The sequence below is a fragment of the Lingula anatina genome, chromosome 1 (assembly GCF_051362555.1).
Source record: "Lingula anatina isolate TDL-2025a chromosome 1, LinAna3.0, whole genome shotgun sequence".
Classification (NCBI taxonomy): Eukaryota; Metazoa; Brachiopoda; class Lingulata; order Lingulida; family Lingulidae; genus Lingula; species Lingula anatina.
This window is the reverse complement of record NC_141767.1, coordinates 61,306,244-61,328,252: the sequence shown is the minus strand read 5'-3', so window position 1 is coordinate 61,328,252 and position 22,009 is coordinate 61,306,244. Positions and strand designations below refer to the sequence as shown.

Sequence of the window (22,009 nt, the reverse complement as noted above, 5' to 3'; positions counted from 1 at the left end):
GATAAATGCCATGAATTTATGTCGCAAAGATGAATGAAATTTACCACCTCCTGATGTACCTTGCTCATGAAAGTCTTATTCTGTGCATCTTTAATTCTGATGGATTTTTTTCTAAGAGGTACTATTATTCCAAACGTACAATGGTTTGGCACTTCAAAATCAAAACTGACATAATGCAAAATATAATCATACCTCTTACAGCAATGGTAGGCCTTCCAGCATCAATATCACTGACATCGCTGTCTTCAAATGACCTTGTAAGAACTAAAACAGAGAGTTGCTACTATACAAGACGACCATTTTTCCTCAACAATAATTAAGAAATGCACTATAAACATATCAAAAAAATAAATCATGCTGTGTTCTGTGGACAACTACATCTCAGTCAGGGCCTGGTTAACATTAATACCAGTGGGCCCTAGATTTCAGTAAGGCAATAAATACCAAGAAACTCAACACAACATGTATAAAATACCATTGTTACATAAATTAAGACAAAAGATTATGATACATGCTAAAAAAGGAAGTTGCTTCTAAAGAAACTATACATGCCAGTCATTTAATCGATGCATTTAGTTTGTTTAGATCCAGTTTATTATTTTTTTTATTTTTCACAAGAGGCAGTGTATTCACAGTAAGATACATTTCCATGAAATAAAATCCACTTACATCTGGAAGAACCTAAAGCTTGCTGGAATTTCTCTTGGACTGTTTGTGTGTGAATAGTGTCAATATCACTGTCAATAGTTGTTGGATCAAAACTGGTAAGAGGAACACCAGCAACCTGTAAATATTTAAAATCAACTTTATCATATCATGCTGAGCAAAATATTGAGAAATGCTTCAATTTTTCTTATGCACAAGATTATATTTTAGTAAAGGCAAATGAAGTGATTAAATGCATATATAATTAACTTAACAATTAAGTTAAGAGAATGTTTTGCCTTACATAGTCGATATAATTAACACTGTGACCTTGACAGTGAAAGAAAACTAAATACATGCATGAATAAATATAGAAAACTTTTTTGCTGCAGTATCTTAAATAAATTTAAAATGTAAAGTTGACTGAATATGTTGGAGAAAAAAACTGAAATTAAATCAAAATCTCTCTATATAACCTCTCTTCTCTCTATATTTCTATGTGGCGAATTAATTCATCCCGACTTGCATCTTCTATTTTGCTTCAAGATATGTATGTGGCGAATTAATTCATTCCAACTTGCATCTTTAATTTTACTTCAAGATATATATGTATTACAAATAACACAAACCTTCATACACAATGCATTCTGTAAATAGAAATTAGTCACCAATATGAAAGTTTTGAACATAGTAAATAAAAATAGACTGACATTATATTCTGCCAATGCATTAAGATCTACAAACCACACAGTTCTGGTGCATCAGCAGTCAAAGATACAAGTCTGTTTTGCAGTTCACGCAGATAGCAGATTTCAAAATTAATTCTTCCACATTGTTAGTACTAGCTGGTTTATAGTGTCGCGAAGAAAATGATTATGACATTCTATAATCTATGAAAACCTGTAAAACAGAAAGAGCTAAACATGTAACAGATTTTTTTCTAAAAAATTACCTGTTTGACCATCAATGACTTGAAGTTGAGCTCAAAATCTTCTGTCTTCACAGAATCAACATCACTTCCTGAGCTAGGTTTGTATCTGGCTTTAGGTTGTTTTGATTTTGGTCTTAAATACTTCGGCAATGCATCTGAAAATAAAACCATGTCTCTTGTTCAACTCTTGGAATACATAAAAAGCTATTAACCTTTTTTTATTTAAGTTCAAATAAATACTACTTAGAAAAAAGTAAGTGCAGTATACACATTAATACTGAAAAATGATAACAATAATTCAGAAGATCAAAAGAAAAAAAAAATCTAAAAAATCTGATTGTCAGTTTTTCTTTAATATATGTGGTATATACCGTAACATCTTTTTATGAACCAAAGACAAGACAGGTGTACTTATCCCTTTACATGAAAGCACCTGAACCATATGTTGCAAATCAAGCAAATGCAGCATCTGATATGTTAATTAGAAAAAGCATATACAGACCATGTGACAAATACTCATGATCATATGTATAGACGTGCTAACTTGGTGAAGCCTGTATGTCATAGCTTTTATACACCAAGGTATGCACAGCATTAACAGGTGTGGTGCATTCTATAAAACGTCAAATCGACTTTGGTATATAGATTTATGTCATGATATAAGGGTTCTGTTTTACTAAGAAAAACCCTCAAAGACTCAGCAAATGCATATAGGAATCCAAACTGAGTTATCCAAGAAAAGAAAAAAAAACAGACTTCTTAATTCAAGCCACAATTATATAAAGGGTAGACTAAATGTTATGAAGGACATGGTAAATGAATGCCTGAAATCACCTAAACATGACACGTTTTCCTAATATATTACTATATTTTCTTTTGTCTCCCTTTTTTATTAAAAGTGCTCAGTACAATTGTCTTTAGAAAGACACCACATTGTGGTAACTAGGGATCATTGTTTTAGCAGCTAATTTTAGCATTTGTGGTGTTTTCAATGCAAAATGACCAGAAATTGAAAAAAAAAAACTATTTAGTATACTTAATTTCTCAAACATATTAAGTAAATCTGAGATCTATAATAAAACACTGCGAGCAGTGTTGAAAAATGCAATTGTGTAAAAAAAAATATGAACAATTTTCATACACTTGCCTTGACACAATCACAGAACTATACTCGTACCAAGAAAAACATAACTACCTTTCACTAATGCTTTTGTGAATTGTAGTTCAAAATCTTCTGTCCGCACTGATTCTGTGTCACTTGCCTGCCCCTTCTTCTTTGGGACAGATTTAGGTGGTAGAGCATCTAGTATAGAACAAATGCACACAACACTATGTTAGAGTCTAAAGGAAAAACCCACACAGATAATTGAGCACTGATGTCATCACAGTCACACAATAAGACGTAAGTAGATTCATAAGGTCATATAAGGATATGTCCTACGCAAATCAAAATTAATATTATTATGCTATAGTTAAAATAAATATGAAGGCAGTAATCACCATTATATGCAGAAATGCTCACCATGGCAGAACTACTTATTCATATCATGGAAATAAATCCTCTACCATGGTCTACAATTTATTTCCATGTCCATACTTATAAATAAATAAATGGTCAATTGGTGGTGCATACATTGCATCTATTGTACAAATTACAGCATTTAAGTAAAGAAAAAGTACAGTGCATTTTTGCCTAATTTAAGAGCAGATGGGGAAAGACCTATTTAAAAGAGTTTGCAATATTTTTAACATATATTTTGGAAAACTTACAACTGTTACAAATCTAAAGCATAATTTGAATTTTTTTTAATAAATGCAGAAGCAGGTCAAAGAAAGGACCAATTACAGATTTCACACCTGCTGGTTTGACAACTGTCTTCTTAAAAGCTCTCTCAAAGTCTTCTGTCTTTATTGAGTCAGTATCAGTGCTCTTCTTTCTACCACCAGTATTATAAACATGAAGTTTACCCACTGGACGGGCTGCAAAACATGGCAGCAGCTAGTATAAAACATTACTGAAAACAATTTTTCACAAGTACTTTCAGTCCTACTTCATTTTACCTTTGTTAGAATATATACAGATATGACACTGCTATATGAAGTACTTTCTATCTTGGCAAAGTCATATTCATTCTACTTGACATTCAGGTTCATTGAAAGCAGTTTTCAAAGCTTACAGTTGGTTCAATAAACAGGGCTTGTTGGTTCCAGGTAAATGAGGAAGTAAAATTCATAAAATTATAAGATAAAATATTCTTTTGCATTCTGTTTGTTTCTCTTAATAAATTCACAAATATGATATTGCAAGTTCCATATCTTTAAATATAAAGATGACAATGAACTGAATAAATAGCTATAGGATAATGTATTTCACTCATACAAATAAAAGCCACATGACAAGACAGGATAAATATCACAACATAAAGAGCATTCAAGGTTAAAAAGGAAAAAAAAACATGGTGTAAGAGGACATATCTACAGGTGTATTTAATACCTTTCTCAACAAATAAGTGAACATAAATTTTTTAAGTACTCCCTAGATTTACTAAAAATGTTATTCAATTACCTGCAAAATTAGTTTTTAGGGGTACTACATGTATCATAGATTCCTGGAATTCTTCTTCAAAGTCCTCTGTTTTCACTGATTCTACATCACTAAGAGATCCTGTGAATTTCAATCCTCGAAGGTAGCCGCCTACATAATTGGGCAGGTATAATTTTCAGTGAATACATGACAACTATAACTGGTTTATATTTTTGAAGAAGCACATTAAAATACATCAAGAGAATGTGCAAAAAGAATTATCTCAAACAGATGAGTGAGTTGAGGTGGCATAAACTGATATGCCATACTTGCATGTACTTATGTGCTTCTAGCCAAAGAAGGTTAAAGTATACTTTTATAAAAAGGGGGTAGCTGGAACCCAGTTATTATGAGAAATGAGCACTAACTAAAAATTAGTAATACCAAAATACCTACAATATATATATATATATATATATATATATATATAGAGAGAGAGAGAGAGAGAGAGAGAGAGAGAGAGAGTGTGTGTATGCATAGTGTGTCACACAAGTGATACTATGTATGTTACTGAGTTAAATCATCTATAGGCTGAAGTTTGCAGTTCCCTTATACTCATAATCAACATAGGATTGTCAATATCCTTCCCATGTCCAGGATTGTGTATTACAGGAATTTGTTAATTTTCACTATCTTTTAAGAAACTGACATTTAAAGTCTAATAAAAGATTATAAGTAAATGTGCGAGTGTGTGAATGTGCCTACATGTATGCACTTCAACTGGATGACCAACTGACAATTATCACATACCCATAATTGCTTCTTTACCTACCAATTTTGTTCCTACCAGGGTAACAACCAAGGTAAGATTACTTATGTGTGTATAAACCTTGTAAACAGCCTCCATCTGTGCAGAAACACAGCCTAACTCAACTCTACAATTCTGCATTGAACAAATTCAGAAGACATATATGTTAGCCTGTAAATGCTAATCATACATAGTACACTTTTAGCCACCTGATGACTATACTGTATATCATGTTGTCACCTGAAACTCTGGCAGTGTGAAACCTCAAGTCTCTCATGCGACAGATGACACCTGAAATGACTGTTCATTACTTTGATATTGTTTTTCAGTTTCATCAGCACATACGCTATAAAATATGCAGTGGTGGTATACACACTCTGGTTGCCACTGCTTCAGCACTGTATGGCATTAACCGAGAAACATTTCACAACAAATTTAGTCACCAATAATCTGTCAGTGGCTTTGATAATAATATTCAATACAACTCATTTGATACATTGCCATTTCATCCTGTTGCTATTGATGTGTTTAAATATCAAACCCCTTTTGATAATGTTTTGGCAAAATTATGTGTTATTCTGAGAATGTTTCATCCAATTTCTTTTTTGTTTTGCAAAATTGATGCGAAAATAATCAAGTGAAATTTACGTGATCTTTATCATAATAACACCAAATGCACTTACAACAAAATGTCTTCAGCTATTGGAAGCTTCCACAGCACTTGTTCAGCAAATTCAAATTTGAAATCGTAACCTATTCAAAGCCTATCCAATGCTAAATAATGTAAAATTTTGTGGTACAAGCACAAACGGAACATGCCAGGCAAGAATGTACCATGTGTTAAACTAATAATAGTGCACAAGTATTAATCTAAGGCAACCATGCAGACTATTTCATTTATCTAATCGTGTAAATTAAGACCTCAATGACAACTTAAGTATTCAGTCACTCAAATTTTATGCCTCACTGCCAAGTGAGAATACATGTTTGCAAACATTGTTTGAACAAGCTTCTTGAAATTCTTTTGATTCAATAGGCAATACTATTCAACATTCAAACTATGAGTTACAGTTACTACGAAACCCGCTTATTATCATAGCACAAAAGTGGGGCACTACTTGGCATGTTAATTTCATTTTTCAATACACATATATAATGTTGTGCAATGGTATGAATTTTAAGGTTTTTGCTTATGTGAGACTAACAAAATATGGGATCAAGCCAGTCTAGTCAGATGTTTAGATAATATACATAAAATACAAGGATAAATTCCATAATAAATATCTTTTTTAAAATGTATATTAGCTAAAAGTTATTATAAATAACCCATTCTTATAACAACACAATCAGAAATCTAGAGACATGCAAAAAGAAACAGCTTAGATATTGGGGTTCAAAAGTAGAGTTGAAAAGAGTACAACTCAATAGCTGTAAAAGAGGTACATCTACATAAGCTGTCTCAGTGTATGAGTAGGAATGACATAAGCTGTCTCAGTGTATGAGTAGGAATGAGCTCAGAGTGGTGGGGATGGGTAAGGCAATGAGCATGCTGAGCATTCAAACATGAACTTCAGGAACATTTTATTATCAAAATAGTCTGCTTATCATCAGGGATATGTTTCTGGACCCGGAAAGTGATGTAAAATTTCCCTTATAAAGGCAAAAATGTTTAATTAAGCTAAAGAGTTGGAGGAAGGCCTTCAAGTAACACCCACAGGTTTCAGCTGAAACAGAGTTACCATTTGGACGCTACAGTATCCACAAGGTCAAAGTCATTGAAATTTTTAGAAATTTCAATAAAATATAAGGAATAATTGTGCTATGTCTACTATTGAACTAGACCAGCAACTAAGAACAATGAGTAACCTCAATGATTCTGAAGCAAAATTGTAACACTGCATCTCATTTAGTGTCGTAAAAATTAATATGCATGGTTCTACCTCCTACTGAAATGATGTGGGAGACACAGGTGATAATGTGTTCAGACACTTGTGTGTCTGTATACGAAGAGGCACATTAGATAAGAGTAAGTTAAACCCAGATGATCAAAGAGACGATAGCGCCTCTGGGTATTGTACCACCAGCTGGAGTAAGCGCATTCATATGGAAAACAAAACAAAACAAAAAAAGGGACACCACCTCCAGTGTTGTGCTTGACAAGCTCTAAAAAATGCAGTAAACAAGAATTCTCAATATTTTTGTTGAAAATAACAATTTAAATACAAAATCATGGAGAAAAGTAAAAGTTTAAATACAAATTTGTGAAGCAAGGTTCATGGCAAAAAGTAGGTCTTAGGTCAATTTCAAGATCCCAGTTAGATTGCCAGTTTATGACCTCTTATTCAAGTTTAATAGCAACTATGGGCATATCTCTGTTAGTTTTGGAGATGTAAGGGACAGAAACCTTGCAAAGTTCAGTTCATGATGAAAAGTAGGTCAAAGGTCAATTTCAAGGTCACAGTTAAATGTATATGACTTCCTATTCAAGTTTGATAGTAACTATGGGTGTATCTTTGCTAATTTTGGAGGTACAGTAACGTGCCATGAATTTTGTACAGAAGCAATTAATTGAAATAACCAAAAGATCATTCTGGCCAAAATTCATGAGGCGGAAGGTGCTCAGAAATTCCACATGTTTGAATTTCATGAAATTCTGTCAGTTTTGACTGGAAGTTGTCCATCCCTTGCTATGCCTTATGCTATATTTTTCTGACATTTAAAATTCATGGCAAATTACCATATTTCACATTTTATTTTCACCACCACATAGTACTTTTTGATATAGCGCAACTGGTAAACCACATGGAAACAAGAAAATGGACACCACTTTCAGTGTTGCACTTGACAAGCTCTACAAAATGCACAAAACAATAGGTCTCTAGCATTTATGCTTCCAGAATTAGAGAGAGCTTTCAGTTTCTGCATCTAATGGCTGCTTCTTCCGTGAAAATGTACAGTTTACCCTAAACTCATGAAGATGAAAGATGACCTTAAGGGTAACACCTGTCTATAACATTATAGGTTAGGTCTCTGTAGTTTCTGAAAATCGGCACAAATAATTTTTTCTCGCAAAAAATTGCCATTTTTAGAAAATTTTGGCCCATTTGACCTTGAAATTGACGACAAATTTCAAATCCAAGGGCGTATTCGAAATCTCCACATATGATTTTCTGTCAGCCATCTATAGAAATTTTTTCCCATAATTCCTTTGGTTTGGGAGATATTTAGCATTTAATTTTGCAAATTTTGGACAAGGATACATTGCCACAAGCGCCACACCTAGACCCAAGCACCAACAAAGCCCAAAATTTATGTGGAATGAGTTGAGATTATATGTGACCTAAATCCAAGAGATGGGTACGAAGGCTCTTGTAGTTTAGGAGGATGAGCGGTATTGGTGACATGGTGTAGGAGCTGGCGGATACGGAAGACGAGAGGGGGTGGGACTAAAACCATGTGTACCGCCAGTGCTGTGCTGGAGGTACAAATATTTTCCATGTAACATGTGACCAAACTTCAATCATTTTGGATATACATATATAAATTATATCCAGATATAAGTATCATTGCTTATTTATGCAGAACCCCTATCCTGAGTATTTTGGTGATCTAGCATTCTCAAACAGGGTGTAATAAGTAATTAAGCTGGTTAAAGTGATATACTAGGAGCAAAACTACAGCAATTGTGAAAAAAAAGAACATACAAACTCAAGAAGCAAAGAAAAAACAACAGGATAAATTAACATGCTTCATGCAAACAATCACAAAAAAAAAAAAACAATATACATGTGCACCATATTCAATCATTTGACACTGGGCAATAAGTAAGTTATTAACAACACAAAAAGCAAATCATAATTAGCACAACTTCAATTTTCAACAAATAACTTCTTTTATTTCTAAGTAATTAGCTACAATTTATCAAAATGATTACAAATGTATGCCACAACTCTTGTCTTATTGCACTTCACTGGTGTTTGACTTACCTCTCTTCTTTTTCATTATTGCTTGAAATTTCTCCTCTATCTGCTGTGCAGTATCTGAATCAAGATCACTATCTGCCTTTGGAAATTCCTGATCTTCTTCATCTGAAAAACAAGTCAGCTCATATAATAGGTGCAGCTTATACTATAACAGAACTATAAAGATAATGAATATCAATGCCACATGTACCTGATATAATCAGTCATGTTCATTTTACACAAAAAAATCTGTTTATTACCATAATGGATAGCTGCTTTCACAGGTGTATTGTGTGTGACATTAAATGCAGCAAAGACTTCCATACCCCAGGGATAAATAAGGCATGCTCTACTGTGTACTTATATCTATATAAATCACAGCATTAACGAAATTAATAGTCAGGCAACACACAACCTGTATTAATGATTTTAAAAAAGGGGAGCAGACTGCAAACATCTAAGATATCTTTATCAGTGAAATTCACCAACTTTGACAAAATAATTACACAAAGTTATCATGTGAAACTAAGAGAGGGTTAATTGTAGCCAAATACACCACTATTGTGAAGATTAAGTACAATATGTATATAATGATAACCTAAGCAGCAATGGCAATAGCAAGGCATACTTCAATTCATAAATACAGCAGCATTATTGAAATTAAACATTTTATGAAATTTTTATTTTTCCAATATGAAATTAGTAGTAATCACACACAGGTACTTTATCTTAATGAAATATGAATGACACAACCAGTTGGGTGTATGGCAAATAAAACACCCCTATTACATGTGTACATTCTACATTGAGATGTTTATTTACCATCACTTTCAGATTGTTCCTCTTCTTTCATTGTTGTGTCTAATTCTTGATCCTCATCTGCCCCATCCTGTAACTGTTTCTCTTCCTCGGATACAATTTCCAGTTGCTGCTGTAAGTCTTGTAACCTGTCTCCTTGTTCTTGTTGCTGTTGTGGTTGGTGGAGATCTATTTCAGTAGAAAGAGATATCATGCTGTCCATCATGCTCCCGCTGCCTAAACCCGTGTCAGCACCATCCTTGTCTGATAGGGTGCGAAAAGACTGCTGATCTGGAATTACATATATTGTTGCCATTAGGTAAAGTGTGAAACAGGTATTGAACTAAGTATTGAACTAAGTCTTAGGAATATATACTGCATCACTATATGTGATTGTTCTCATTGCAAATATTACCCCCCCCCCCCCCCCCCAAAAAAAAAGCCAGTACTAAAATCATAAACAAAGGAAAAAATATTGATTCCCTAAAAGTTTCATTTCTAATTTCTTATCTTTCTTTTCATACAAATTAGCAAGTCTTCCAAAGTTGAGTGAACCTTTCCACCGGAGGCCTACCATTAAAATTCGACAAGATCTAGAATTTGAAACCCCGTAATATGCTGAAAGTCCTAAAGATGCATTTAACTAACATACACTTGAAATGTTTCCTATCTTCCTAGTTCTTCTAAGAGGAGGGAAAGATTGCAGTATTAATATAACCTGCAAAGTTTATTACTTACATGAGTGCACAAGTTGCACTTCATAAAAGCAGGTGTCGCAATTTTGAGATTTTATTGCCTTAGGTGATGTGTGATAAATCAGTTACACTGCCAAATATATTTGCTGGCCATAGTGTGTTACTGTGACCCAAATTGGAATAGTAACCACACACCTTTGATTTAATATTATTGAACAAATAGATTGATAGAAAAGAAGTTAATTCATCTAGCCAAGATGCTTCTTAAAAAAAAAAAAAAAAATAGACACCAAAGCTTACAAATATACAGACACTATAAAGGAAACAAGGTAGCAGAGCTGACAAAAATTCAGACATTACGCAGAAAAAAGTGCACCAAATAGATGTTTTGGCCAATTTTGATGCACTGTTACATAATGCTTGAAAATGGCATAATCACTCTTACCCTCTAACATTTATGCACTACAGGTGATTCAGTTCCATGAGATATAAAAGACAATGAAAAAAAAAAAAGGGAAAATACTGTGAATGTAAACCAATCATTTTCGAAAGCAACCTGCCTCTTTACCAAACAAAGCCTATCAGTTAATTTAAAGTAAAACAAAAATACAGTCTGGCAGTCAGGGGGCAAATGTCACCAAAATTGTGCAAAAAAAAAAAAAAAAAAAAAAAAAAAAAAAAAAACAGAACTAGAGGATCAGAGAGGCGATACCGCCTCCGAATATTGTACCACCAGCTAGAGCAAGTGCATGCGTATAGACCCCCACATACACAAAGTAAGGGACACAGCCACCAGTCTTATGCTTGACAAGCTGTAAAAATGCAATCAACAAGAATTTTCAAAATATGCAAAAAATATATATAACTTAAAATGGTACAATCAAAGTGAATTCATCGTAAGGTAGGTCAAAGGTCAATTTCAAGGTCACAGTAAATTGCCAGTATATGACTTCCTATTCAAGTTTAATAGTAACTATGGACCTATCTCTGCCAGTTTTGGAGATAAAAGGGAAGCAAAAGTTGCAAAGTTCAGTTCATGGTGAAAAGTAGGTCAAAGGTCAATTTTAAGGTCACATTTAGATTGCCAGTATATGACTTCCTATTCAACTTCAATAGTAACTATGGACCTATCTCTGCCAGTTTTGGAGATATAAGGGACTAAATGTTATAATTTTGGAGTTACCATAATGTGCCATAAATTTCATACAGAAAAAATTAATTAAAATAAAGAAAAGGTCATTTTGGTCAAAATTCTTGAAATGGGAGGTGTTCTGAAGTTCGAGATGTTCAAATTTGATGATATAATGTCATTTTTGACCACGAGTTGTCTGCTTTGCCAAGCCTTATGTTTTATTTTTCTGGAGTTCAAAATTTATTATCTATTACCGTATTGCACATTTTGCTTTCACCACCAATGTACTTTTTGATACAGTGTAACTTTGGAGATAAAAGGGAAGCAAAATTTGCAAAGTTCAGTTCATGGTGAAAAGTAGGCCAAAGGTCAATTTTAAGGTCACATTTAGATTGCCAGTTTATGACTTCCTATTCAAGTTCAATAGAAAATATGGACCTATCTCTGCCAGTTTTGAAGATAAAAGGGAAGCAAAATTTGCAGAGTTCAGTTCATGGTGAAAAATAGGCCAAAGGTCAATTTTAAGGTCACATTTAGATTGCCAGTATATGACTTCCTATTCAACTTCAATAGTAACTATGGACCTATCTCTGCCAGTTTTGGAGATATAAGGGACTAAATGTTATAATTTTGGAGTTACCATAATGTGCCATAAATTTCATACAGAAAAAATTAATTAAAATAAAGAAAAGGTCATTTTGGTCAAAATTCTTGAAATGGGAGGTGTTCTGAAGTTCGAGATGTTCAAATTTGATGATATAATGTCATTTTTGACCACGAGTTGTCTGCTTTGCCAAGCCTTATGTTTTATTTTTCTGGAGTTCAAAATTTATTATCTATTACCGTACTGCACATTTTGCTTTCACCACCAATGTACTTTTTGATACAGTGTAACTTTGGAGATAAAAGGGAAGCAAAATTTGCAAAGTTCAGTTCATGGTGAAAAGTAGGCCAAAGGTCAATTTTAAGGTCACATTTAGATTGCCAGTTTATGACTTCCTATTCAAGTTCAATAGAAAATATGGACCTATCTCTGCCAGTTTTGAAGATAAAAGGGAAGCAAAATTTGCAGAGTTCAGTTCATGGTGAAAAGTAGGCCAAAGGTCAATTTTAAGGTCACATTTAGATTGCCAGTATATGACTTCCTATTCAAGTTCAATAGAAAATATGGACCTATCTCTGCCAGTTTTGAAGATAAAAGGGAAGCAAAATTTGCAGAGTTCAATTCATGGTGAAAAGTAGGTCAAAGGTCAATTTTAAGGTCACATTTAGATTGCCAGTATATGACTTCCTATTCAAGTTCAATAGTAACTATGGACCTATCTCTGCCAGTTTTGGAGATATAAGGGACTAAATGTTATAATTTTGGAGTTACCATAATGTGCCATAAATTTCCTACAGAAAAAAATTAATTAAAATAAAGAAAAGGTCATTTTGGTCAAAATTCTTGAAATGGGAGGTGCTCTGAAGTTCCAGAAGTTCAAATTTGATGAAATAATGTCATTTTTGACCACAAGTTGTCTGCTTTGCCAAGCCTTATATATTTTTTTTCTGGAGTTCAAAATTTATTATCCATTACCGTACTGCACATTTTGCTTTCACCACCAATATGTACTTTTTGATACAGCATAACTCGAAAAACCGTATGGAATACAAAAAAACGGAGACCACCCCCAGTGTTGGGCTTTACATGCTCTACAAAATGCAAAAAAGAATGGGTCTCTAGCGTTAACGGTTCCCGAATTAGAGACAGTTCTTAGTTTCGGTATCTTATGGCCGCTACTCCTGTGAAAATGCAATGATTGACCCCAAATTCACGGAGATGAAAGATGACCTGAAGGGTAACAACTTCCAATTATATTATTGGTTAAGTCTGTGTGGTGTCTGAATAACAGGGCAAATAATTTTTTTTTCGTAAAAAAATTAATTTTTTTGAAAATTTTGGCCCGTTTGACCTTGAAATAAAGGTCAAAGGTCAAATCCAAGGGCATATTTGAAATCTACACATATGACTTTTGGAAAGCCGTCTGTAGAAATTTTTCCCATAATTCCATCCATAGGGTAGATAATTAGCATTTAATTTTGCCATTTTTAGACAAGGGTGCATTGCAATGAGTGCCACACCTAGACCCCAATACCGACAAAGCCCAAATTTTACGTGGAACGAGTTGAGATTATAGGTGACCTAAATCCAAGAGATGGGTACGGGGGCCCTTACCGTCTAGGAGGAGAAGCGGTAACGGTAGCTGTCCGGCGGAGCCGCAGGAGCCGGCGGAACGATCCGGACGGGACTAAAACCATGTGTACCACCAGCGCTAACGCTGGTGGTACAATAATTACCGTAAATGTAAACCAATCATGCTGATTTTCAAAAGCTACCTGCTTCTTTAACAAAAAAGGCCACTCAGGAATTTTAAGGTAAAACAGAAATATGGTTTGGCAGTTATGGGATGAAAGCCAGGCGTTAAACAGTGACAGCTATTTCGCAGACAGATAGACCAATCAGAATATATATATAGACACTTACAGTGTAAGTGCCTATATATGAAAATTTAACTAAAAGCTAGATTTAACTTTAAGGTCCAATATTTAGTGTATATTAACCCATTACAAAAAAAAAAAAAAAAAAAAAAATGAAAATGTAAAAAGCATCATCATTTTAGAGGACAAGTGCACATTTACACTGGGTCAAACTGAACTGTTGGTCTTAAACCCCCTAGGCCCATCCAGTTGATATAGGAATGTTTTAAATAACAGAAATTTTCATTTACACATTTCACTGCAACATGAAATACCAATAAGTGAGATGACTGGCATCAAATACAGTAATCACTGATGAAAAAAAAAACAAGGGAACACTATTTTCTCTTACAAATACAAGGAGCAAATGTAGAGGTTAAGTCATATCAAATATACCATAACCAAATAAACAAAATCTGTATTGTATGATAAAGATTTCAAACTAAACTGGTTTCAATGAGCTGTCAAAACAACCAAGGGTTTTCTGTGATATATATCCTAAATCCTTGAAATTATATAGAATCAAGTTACAAAATTATTAATTTACAGAAGAATACCACAGATTATATCCACAACTGAATAAAAAAAGAGCTATATGTTAGTGGTACATGACTGTGTAATCTGGCCTCCAGCTTCTGATTTATCTGTTATTCTATATGGAAACACTTAGCTCTGATGAGTGGTAGCAAAAATTAGATGCTACAATCATAGTGTGCTTTACACATTCAGACTGCAGAAGATTTGATGATTTGTTCCAGAATAAGATCAAATCTTAAGGCTCATTTTCAATTAAACTATTGTTCTACGTGGACCCTCAAAAAACAAGAAGAGAAAATGTTCAATGCCTTTGAGATGTGGTTGTGGAGAAGAGTGTTGAGATTGAAATGGACAGAGAAAAGAACAAATGGGTGGGTAAGACAACAAGTTGAAATAGTAGAAGACCATAGCATGCTGCAGGAAGTCCAAGAGCAAAAGATCAGAAAGTATGGACATTGGAAGAGGAGAGGTGAGAGATTGGTGTTAGCATCTATTGAAGGAGAAACTGATGATATGGATGACTAACATAATCATTATATGGCAGGATGGTGAGGAGCAAGATTATAGACATGCTTATGAAAGAAGGCCAACGGTCCATTGATGAACTATGGCAAAATTCATTCATTCATTCATTCATTCATTCATTCATTGTTCTATGTAGACCGATCCAACTCTGCATGGACTCTCACTGAATGCAATCAATCAGTGTACAGCTAAATGATTATTATTGGACTTGCGAATTTTAGTGTGAATGGTGGTGGTGGATCTGAACTAAAACAGTCTAGTTAATAATATATTTGTTGTTATATAGATTTAAAAATTAAGAACTATTAAAACAGTATGAGGAATTGAAAAAAAAATTTTTTCTTGAAAAATGTCTCAAATGTCTACATAAGTTATCAGCTAAAAATGATTATGTGTCAGTAAGGTATCTGAAAATGAGAAAATCAAAATTTTCAACAACTTTTCATTTTTTGTCCCTTTCCTTGAAATAATACCCACCTTGGAGCTTAGGGTGAACATCTACTTCATCTGCTGTGTCAAACTCAACACCTTGACATTTCAGCAGATCTTTCTCAGACTTGCTTAAACGCTTCCTTTCATTGGATAGGGGTGTTGATGATGGAAAACTGGTCTGTGAAACACAATTGAGTCTTTATAATATAATATAATATAATATAATATAATATAATATAATATAATATAATATAATATAATATAATATAATATCAAATTTCAAGAAAGTTGCTGGACTTAAACTTCAACATGTGTATGATCATTCCCCAAAGTTTCAGTTTTCTTGTTCGCTATGCATTAAAGTTATGTTCTTTTCGAAATATCCTCCAGATGGCTTCTGAGGCATTGGTTGCACACTTGCATACAGCGCGTAAATTTTGTCAATTTCTCAAACACAATTCTCCTTTGGGATTTCCCTTATTTCTGGTTGATTGCTCCCCACAGTTCACCCATCATTTGAGGGTGATTCTGGTATACTTTATCCTTGAGGAACCCCTACAGAAAAAATCTGGAGGGGGGTTCAAGTACGGTAAATGCCATGCCCACTCAACATCCATTCCTGCTGATCAGTCTCTCCCAAAATCGCTTTGTGGCAGTGCTGAGGAAGTTTTGGACATCACTGGGACAATTCAGAGGCATTGATCAAGATGGACAGTGGTTCCAGCAAGACAGGTCCATCCTTACACATCAAATTACTATTACTCCCTAGCCTGACTGAGAGAGCAATTTCAGGAGTGGCTGATCAGCAAAAAGTGTGAACAACCATCAAGTGATTAGTAAAGTGTGGTTAGCAATCATACCAAAAATCAGGAAAATCCCAAAAGAGGAATATGTTCTAGAAATTGACAATTTTTTCGTGACATATGCAAGTGTGCATCCAATGCCTTGGAGGCCATTTGGAGCATATTTAAAAAAACATAACTTTTATGCAAAGCAACCAAAATAACTGAAACTCTGGGGAATGATCAAATACATATTAAAGTTGAAGTCCTGAAATTTGATGGCCCTTTGTAGGATTTAATAAATTTTTTTTTTTTTTTTTTGGGGGGGGGGTCACCCTGTATAATATAATATAATATAATATAATATAATATAATATAATATAATATAATATAATATAATATATAAACGTTAGTATTCTGAATTAGAAAAAAACAAATCAAAATTTACTAGTACTTACATACATGTACAAACGTGACTAATAATAAAATTGAGGACCAATTGTATGTTTTATTCTGAAATGTTAAGGCACATGCAAAAAGAAACATTTACCTGTACTGCTGTCAAAGCCAGAAGTTCAGTGTCAATTCTATCCAATATGTCATCTACTGATCTGTACAGGGATTTGTTTTTGTTCTCAGAGCTCAGTACTGGTTGCAGTTTGGTACTCTGCAAAGACTGCAAAGACTGTGTTCTTGTTCTAAGGGGTGAGTTTCTCCCAAAATATGACAGTTCTTTACTTTTGCCAAGATTCTGTTTTGATTGTCTTTGTTCTTGTTGCTTTTTCTCTTGGCTGTCTTGTTGCTGTTTTTTATTCTTTTTCGATACATTCTTCTTTGGTGATTTTACAGGTTCACTGTGTTCAGAATCTGGCTCAGAGAGGGCTGCTGCCTCTTCTTCAGATCCCTCACTCCATTCACCATCTGCATCACAAGCATCCATGGCATCAAACTAGAAGGAGGAATGAGGAGAGTATTAGTCTCAACTCTATTCTGTGGTATCAATTATAAGTGATGTGTTTTAAATAACATTCTGGTCCTTCATTAGGGAGGTGTGTTGGAGGGGGGTGGGTGGGTTTAAAAGAACCACCCTTTTGACCAGAATAAGATCTGCTCTGAATCAAATTCTATTATACTATTTTTTCAGGTTCGGTAAAATTAGAGAGTAAAAAGGTCAGTATTTTTTTTCAGAAAGAGAACCATCCTTTGAAATTGATTTACATCTAATCATCGCAAACATACATCAAAACAATTTATCTAGATATATCCTTAATGTGTGTGTGTGTGTGTGTGTGTGTGTGTGTGTGTGTGTGTGTGTGTGTGTGTGTACTTTAAGAATATCACAGGAGTAACTAAATATTACAATTTCCCTGTATGCTGCTGGTGGTAAAGCATTTCTTGGTAAAAGATATCTCAGTGTCATGACCACATATAAATCACTAAATGCAACCCAGAATACCAGAGTGCAACTATGTGTTCATACTGTGGCATTTTCTGCAAATTAAAGCAATATAACTGTTTTAACATTGACACTTGTAAAAACAACGGATTAATACTTTCCCAAAACTCAGGCATAACGACCCTTTGTTGCAGACCTACAGCAGCAAATATTTACTCAAACCAACACCTTCACTTTGCCAGCAGTAGTTTTAATACTCAAAGCAAATATAGTTGGTAATATCATATAGTTTCATTGAAAACCAATGTGAATAAATCAGGTAACAACATAATGATCCCTCTTTTTATCCCAGTGTATTAAGCTTACTTGATCAATATTCATACACATGACTGAATTAACAAGATTCATCTGATCAATAGCAGTGAATTTGCTACAGATCACATTATATTTTCAAGGCAAAAGCTTTATATTATTCATTAGAAATGTACCTTATACATTCTTCTTTTTTCTTTCATATATATATAAAATTAATTAATAATAATAATAAAAAAACTTCCATTATTCTGATACTTATCTTACTGCTACATTCTCAACTCACCATAATTTTTATCTTACCTGATTTCTTTGGTTTGTTTCAAATTCTTGTATATCTACATCAGTTTCTGTCCCTGTCTCAGCATCACTGCTAGTGTCATATTCTATCAGTGAAAATAAAAGACGTGTTTTGGTAATTACACTTAGAGAAGTTCTTCTCTGCAGGCATTTTGGCAAGCACATATATGTGGATAAATAATAACTATACAACATATGAACTTCAGTTTACCACCAACTGCTCCTGTTTTTCTAATTTATCAAAAAAGTTGTATTTATACATTCTCTCACCCCAATGAAACCACTCAACAAAAAACTCTTGATCCTCCATTTTAATGTCCTTGCTACCAGAAAGACGCTATGAGTCCGGTTTCCATGACACATTACCAAGGCCGACCTTTAGATGGTGAAATAAATGGGCTAACAAGCTGCTCCCACTTGTTTAAGGGACTACAGTAATCCAATATATCACCCATAGGTAGTTACATAGTCCAAAGACTACCTAACTTGGCAACTTTTCATCAATTGTCAAAAAAGGACACATCTAATTTTTAAAATTCTTCAAATCCTATATATGCTTTTATAATACCATCATTAGGCTGTTATTTAACTATACCTGAGCAGTGAAAAATTCATTTAAAGAACCAACCTTACGCCTACTTGAATGGAACTGAGAAAAGGAATACAGAACTTACTTATTTGCTCTCCACAAGAATAACAGGTTATAATAAAAACTAAACAACCTAATTCAGATAATTTTGCATTATTCAAACTAGAGAAACCATCTTTTCAGCTCCTTCTTCAACTGCCTTTAAGTTACTAATCTTCAAATGTTACTACCTGTGAACACATTTCAAAACAGCTTATCACAGAAAGTGTCTGTTGAAGGCACTTAAAATAAAACATGACACCAAGGCCTAAATCAGCTTTACTGTCAGGTAACATTTAACATGTCAGTTTGCTTTAAGAAAATGGGGATGTACTTTGCAAAATCTGTAAAAGAACTTAGGGGTTAACAAACAACAAACTATTTGCTTAACAAATCTGAGCAGGGAAATACTGTTTGCTCTCATGAAGTTAGAATGAAGTAAACAGATTCTAAAATGTATTGCAACTCTGTGTGAACAACTATATTGAGGCATATGGCTTATGTTGAATAAGAACATTCTGATAGGAGCAGACAATTTATGTACCTTTATAATAACATTAAAAAATTGGTTATTTTCAGACTAAAAATTGGAAGATTAAACACAGGTGAAACTAATAGCCCTACAGTTGTCTCCAAGATTTGACCGTGACTTGGTTATGCATACAAAAATGGATTTATAGTTGCTACTAGTATATGAAAGGAGAGGAAGAAATTATTTGCTCCATTCAATAATTGGTTGGTGTTGGTGGCGAGAGCGGGAGTCACCATGTGTTGCCCCAGCAGTAACACTTTGACAGCCAATCGGCGCAATAAATTGGTAAAATACTAAGATGGATACTTGAGCGAGGTTGGCAATTATTGAAGGTGGGGTCAATAAAGACACCAAGACACACACGGACTTCTTATTTTTCATTATATGCTAATGCAAGCATCTTTTTCTCATAGTGTGACTTTGATATTTATTATTTTTCTGTGTGTATTTCCTTCTGTCTTATGCTTCTGTCTTGTCAGCTAAACAAGATAACAGGTTATTTTTTTCAGAACATTCGATAATAGTTTTAGTATCAATACCAATGTCCTGGTTCACAAATTCTTTTCTGGAGCAGGATGTAAAGATTTACCTCCTATTTGTTGACATTTACCTCTAACTAAAAAGCTTTCAATCCAGGTACAAATCTTTACAATAGTGCTCTACAAAGTTGTCAGCAGAACACAAAAGCAAATGTGTTCAATGCAGTTACATTAAACTGCCATATCTGTGACTGGATAATCGATTACTTAATCTATAGAAATATGATAAGCTATCAGATTGTGTTTTACAGCCTCTGTAAAGCTCAGGTATTTGCAAGTACAATTGCTATCACAAAGATTTCTTAAGTTGTTGGTCAGTTGCTTTCATAAGTCTGATATCTGAGACTTAAATTATTTATTAGCTATCATCAGTAGTGCCTTGCTGTCTCATTTTGATTCAAAACTAAAATAACAACAAAAATGTTCTAAAGCTTCGGGATTAAATAACTTGGCAGAAAGTTATTATAATACTTTCTTGCACTGTGCATCATAGAATAATAAAGTATTTTAAAAAGGATCTTGAAAAAAAATTACAAAGCAAGATGGTACCACAAATCTAGGACCCATCAAATGATGGGTTCCAGCACAAATAAAGTTAAGAAAACAAATAGCCAGTTTATACATGCACAAAATATGTTAGCAAATAATAACCTGCCTTCCAGAACTACTTAGGCATCTACACCAATTGTGTGGTCAATTTAACTCGGCTACTATTTACAAGGATAAACAAATCATGGCTGCCAGTAACTCAAGTAAACTTTGATTATGCGTATCACAGTGATAACACAAAAATGGGAAGTATAGCCTCCCTTTAACTGTGTAGCTGAAGAGCACTTCTAAGTACTCTCCAAACTGCACTATCAAAAGATGACACCCTTTACTGATAAACACTAGGTGATACAAATCCATCTCTGCCTCGACAAGAGCAAATAAAATGATCAGTCACTTTGAGAATTTATATCAAGGTGAGTATGAAGTGGGCCCCCTCCAAAATTGTACTGGAAAAACAATATTTCTTCCAAGTCTTGAAGCGCACTTGATGTTTCTTAAAATCAATGACCATCATATAATTTCATCTTCCAATTAATTTTAAATGCAGCTTAGTTACATCTCTATCAAGTTTGTTAAGCCTTATTGTCATAAAAAATTACCAAAAAATGCTTAGTTATCACATAAACCATTGTTTAAACTGCATAACTTGTATACTTCTGTGTTAAACTCTCTTCAATATGAGGGCACACCAAAAGTTACAAATCTGTAAAAACAATTCCACTTGGTCAACTCTCAACCAAGGACTTTACAATGAAGAAAGCAAGTAACAGGCATTAATATACACATTCCTATTACAAACATTACCCATATTGTGATTCTAATAAAACAAATATATAAATTAAAGCTTCTAAATTCATGCCTATGAAAAAATAACAGCGTACTGTTATTGTTGTGGGCATGGTAGAAGGTATCAAGCAGGGTTAAAATCAACAGCTTGATTCAATGCCTTGTGTATGGGATGAATTGAATATAATAGGAGGAATTTTGAGAACAAGTAAATACCGTTATGCTCAAATTTCATTCCTTTTACTTCTCCTTAATCTGTGTTTAGGCCTTGTGGTCCCCCACCCAGTGACACCTGACTTCTAAAGCTACCCTTGACTGAGTACATTGGACTTGGTGCCAGAAGGTAATTGATCCAAGTGGTGTTTTGTTTGATTCACAACTTAGCCTGTAATTTACTGTTGGACTAATAGTACTTCATATGTAAGCAGAGGTATATCTGATCTGATCGATTCAACAGAGATAACCATTTACCACCCCCAAAAGCAGTTTCCCTCAAAAACTTAATTGCTGTGTTTAAATGCCATTGTGTTGCAAAAAATAAATGTATACAACAATACAATAAATGTCCTCAACAAGGTAAATGAAATTTACTAAAAGAAGTATGAAAAGAACCCCCTTGGGAGCAAAACTTGATGAAAATCAAATATATCTGAAACTCTTCTCCCACATTCCT

The 22,009-nt window shown here is 33.9% G+C and overlaps 1 protein-coding gene across 13 annotated transcripts in view; it reads right to left on the bottom strand.

Moving 5' to 3' along the window:
• The window catches only part of LOC106154407 (uncharacterized), a 55,602-nt gene that overhangs the window by 31,609 nt on the left and 1,984 nt on the right, over positions 1–22,009 (bottom strand). For 5 of the 13 annotated variants that reach the window (XR_015331832.1, XM_087000134.1, XM_087000131.1 and 2 more), the window contains exons 2-11: positions 16,842–17,240; positions 15,555–15,687; positions 9,693–9,959; positions 8,895–8,996; positions 4,143–4,271; positions 3,434–3,556; positions 2,772–2,879; positions 1,598–1,731; positions 670–784; positions 193–264 (exon numbers count right to left, since the gene is read on the bottom strand). Coding sequence is in view for 12 of the 13 variants with exons in the window: in XM_087000134.1 (XP_086856260.1) it covers positions 193–264; positions 670–784; positions 1,598–1,731; positions 2,772–2,879; positions 3,434–3,556; positions 4,143–4,271; positions 8,895–8,996; positions 9,693–9,959; positions 15,555–15,687; positions 16,842–17,240 (1,582 nt within the window). In the remaining variant the exon portion in view is untranslated. Of the gene's footprint in view, positions 1–192; positions 265–669; positions 785–1,597; positions 1,732–2,771; positions 2,880–3,433; positions 3,557–4,142; positions 4,272–8,894; positions 8,997–9,692; positions 9,960–15,554; positions 15,688–16,841; positions 17,241–18,302; positions 18,386–18,569; positions 18,795–20,649; positions 20,882–22,009 lie in introns of those variants that run through there. The other 8 variants (XM_013528779.2, XM_013528768.2, XM_087000136.1 and 5 more) reach the window with 7 other exon arrangements.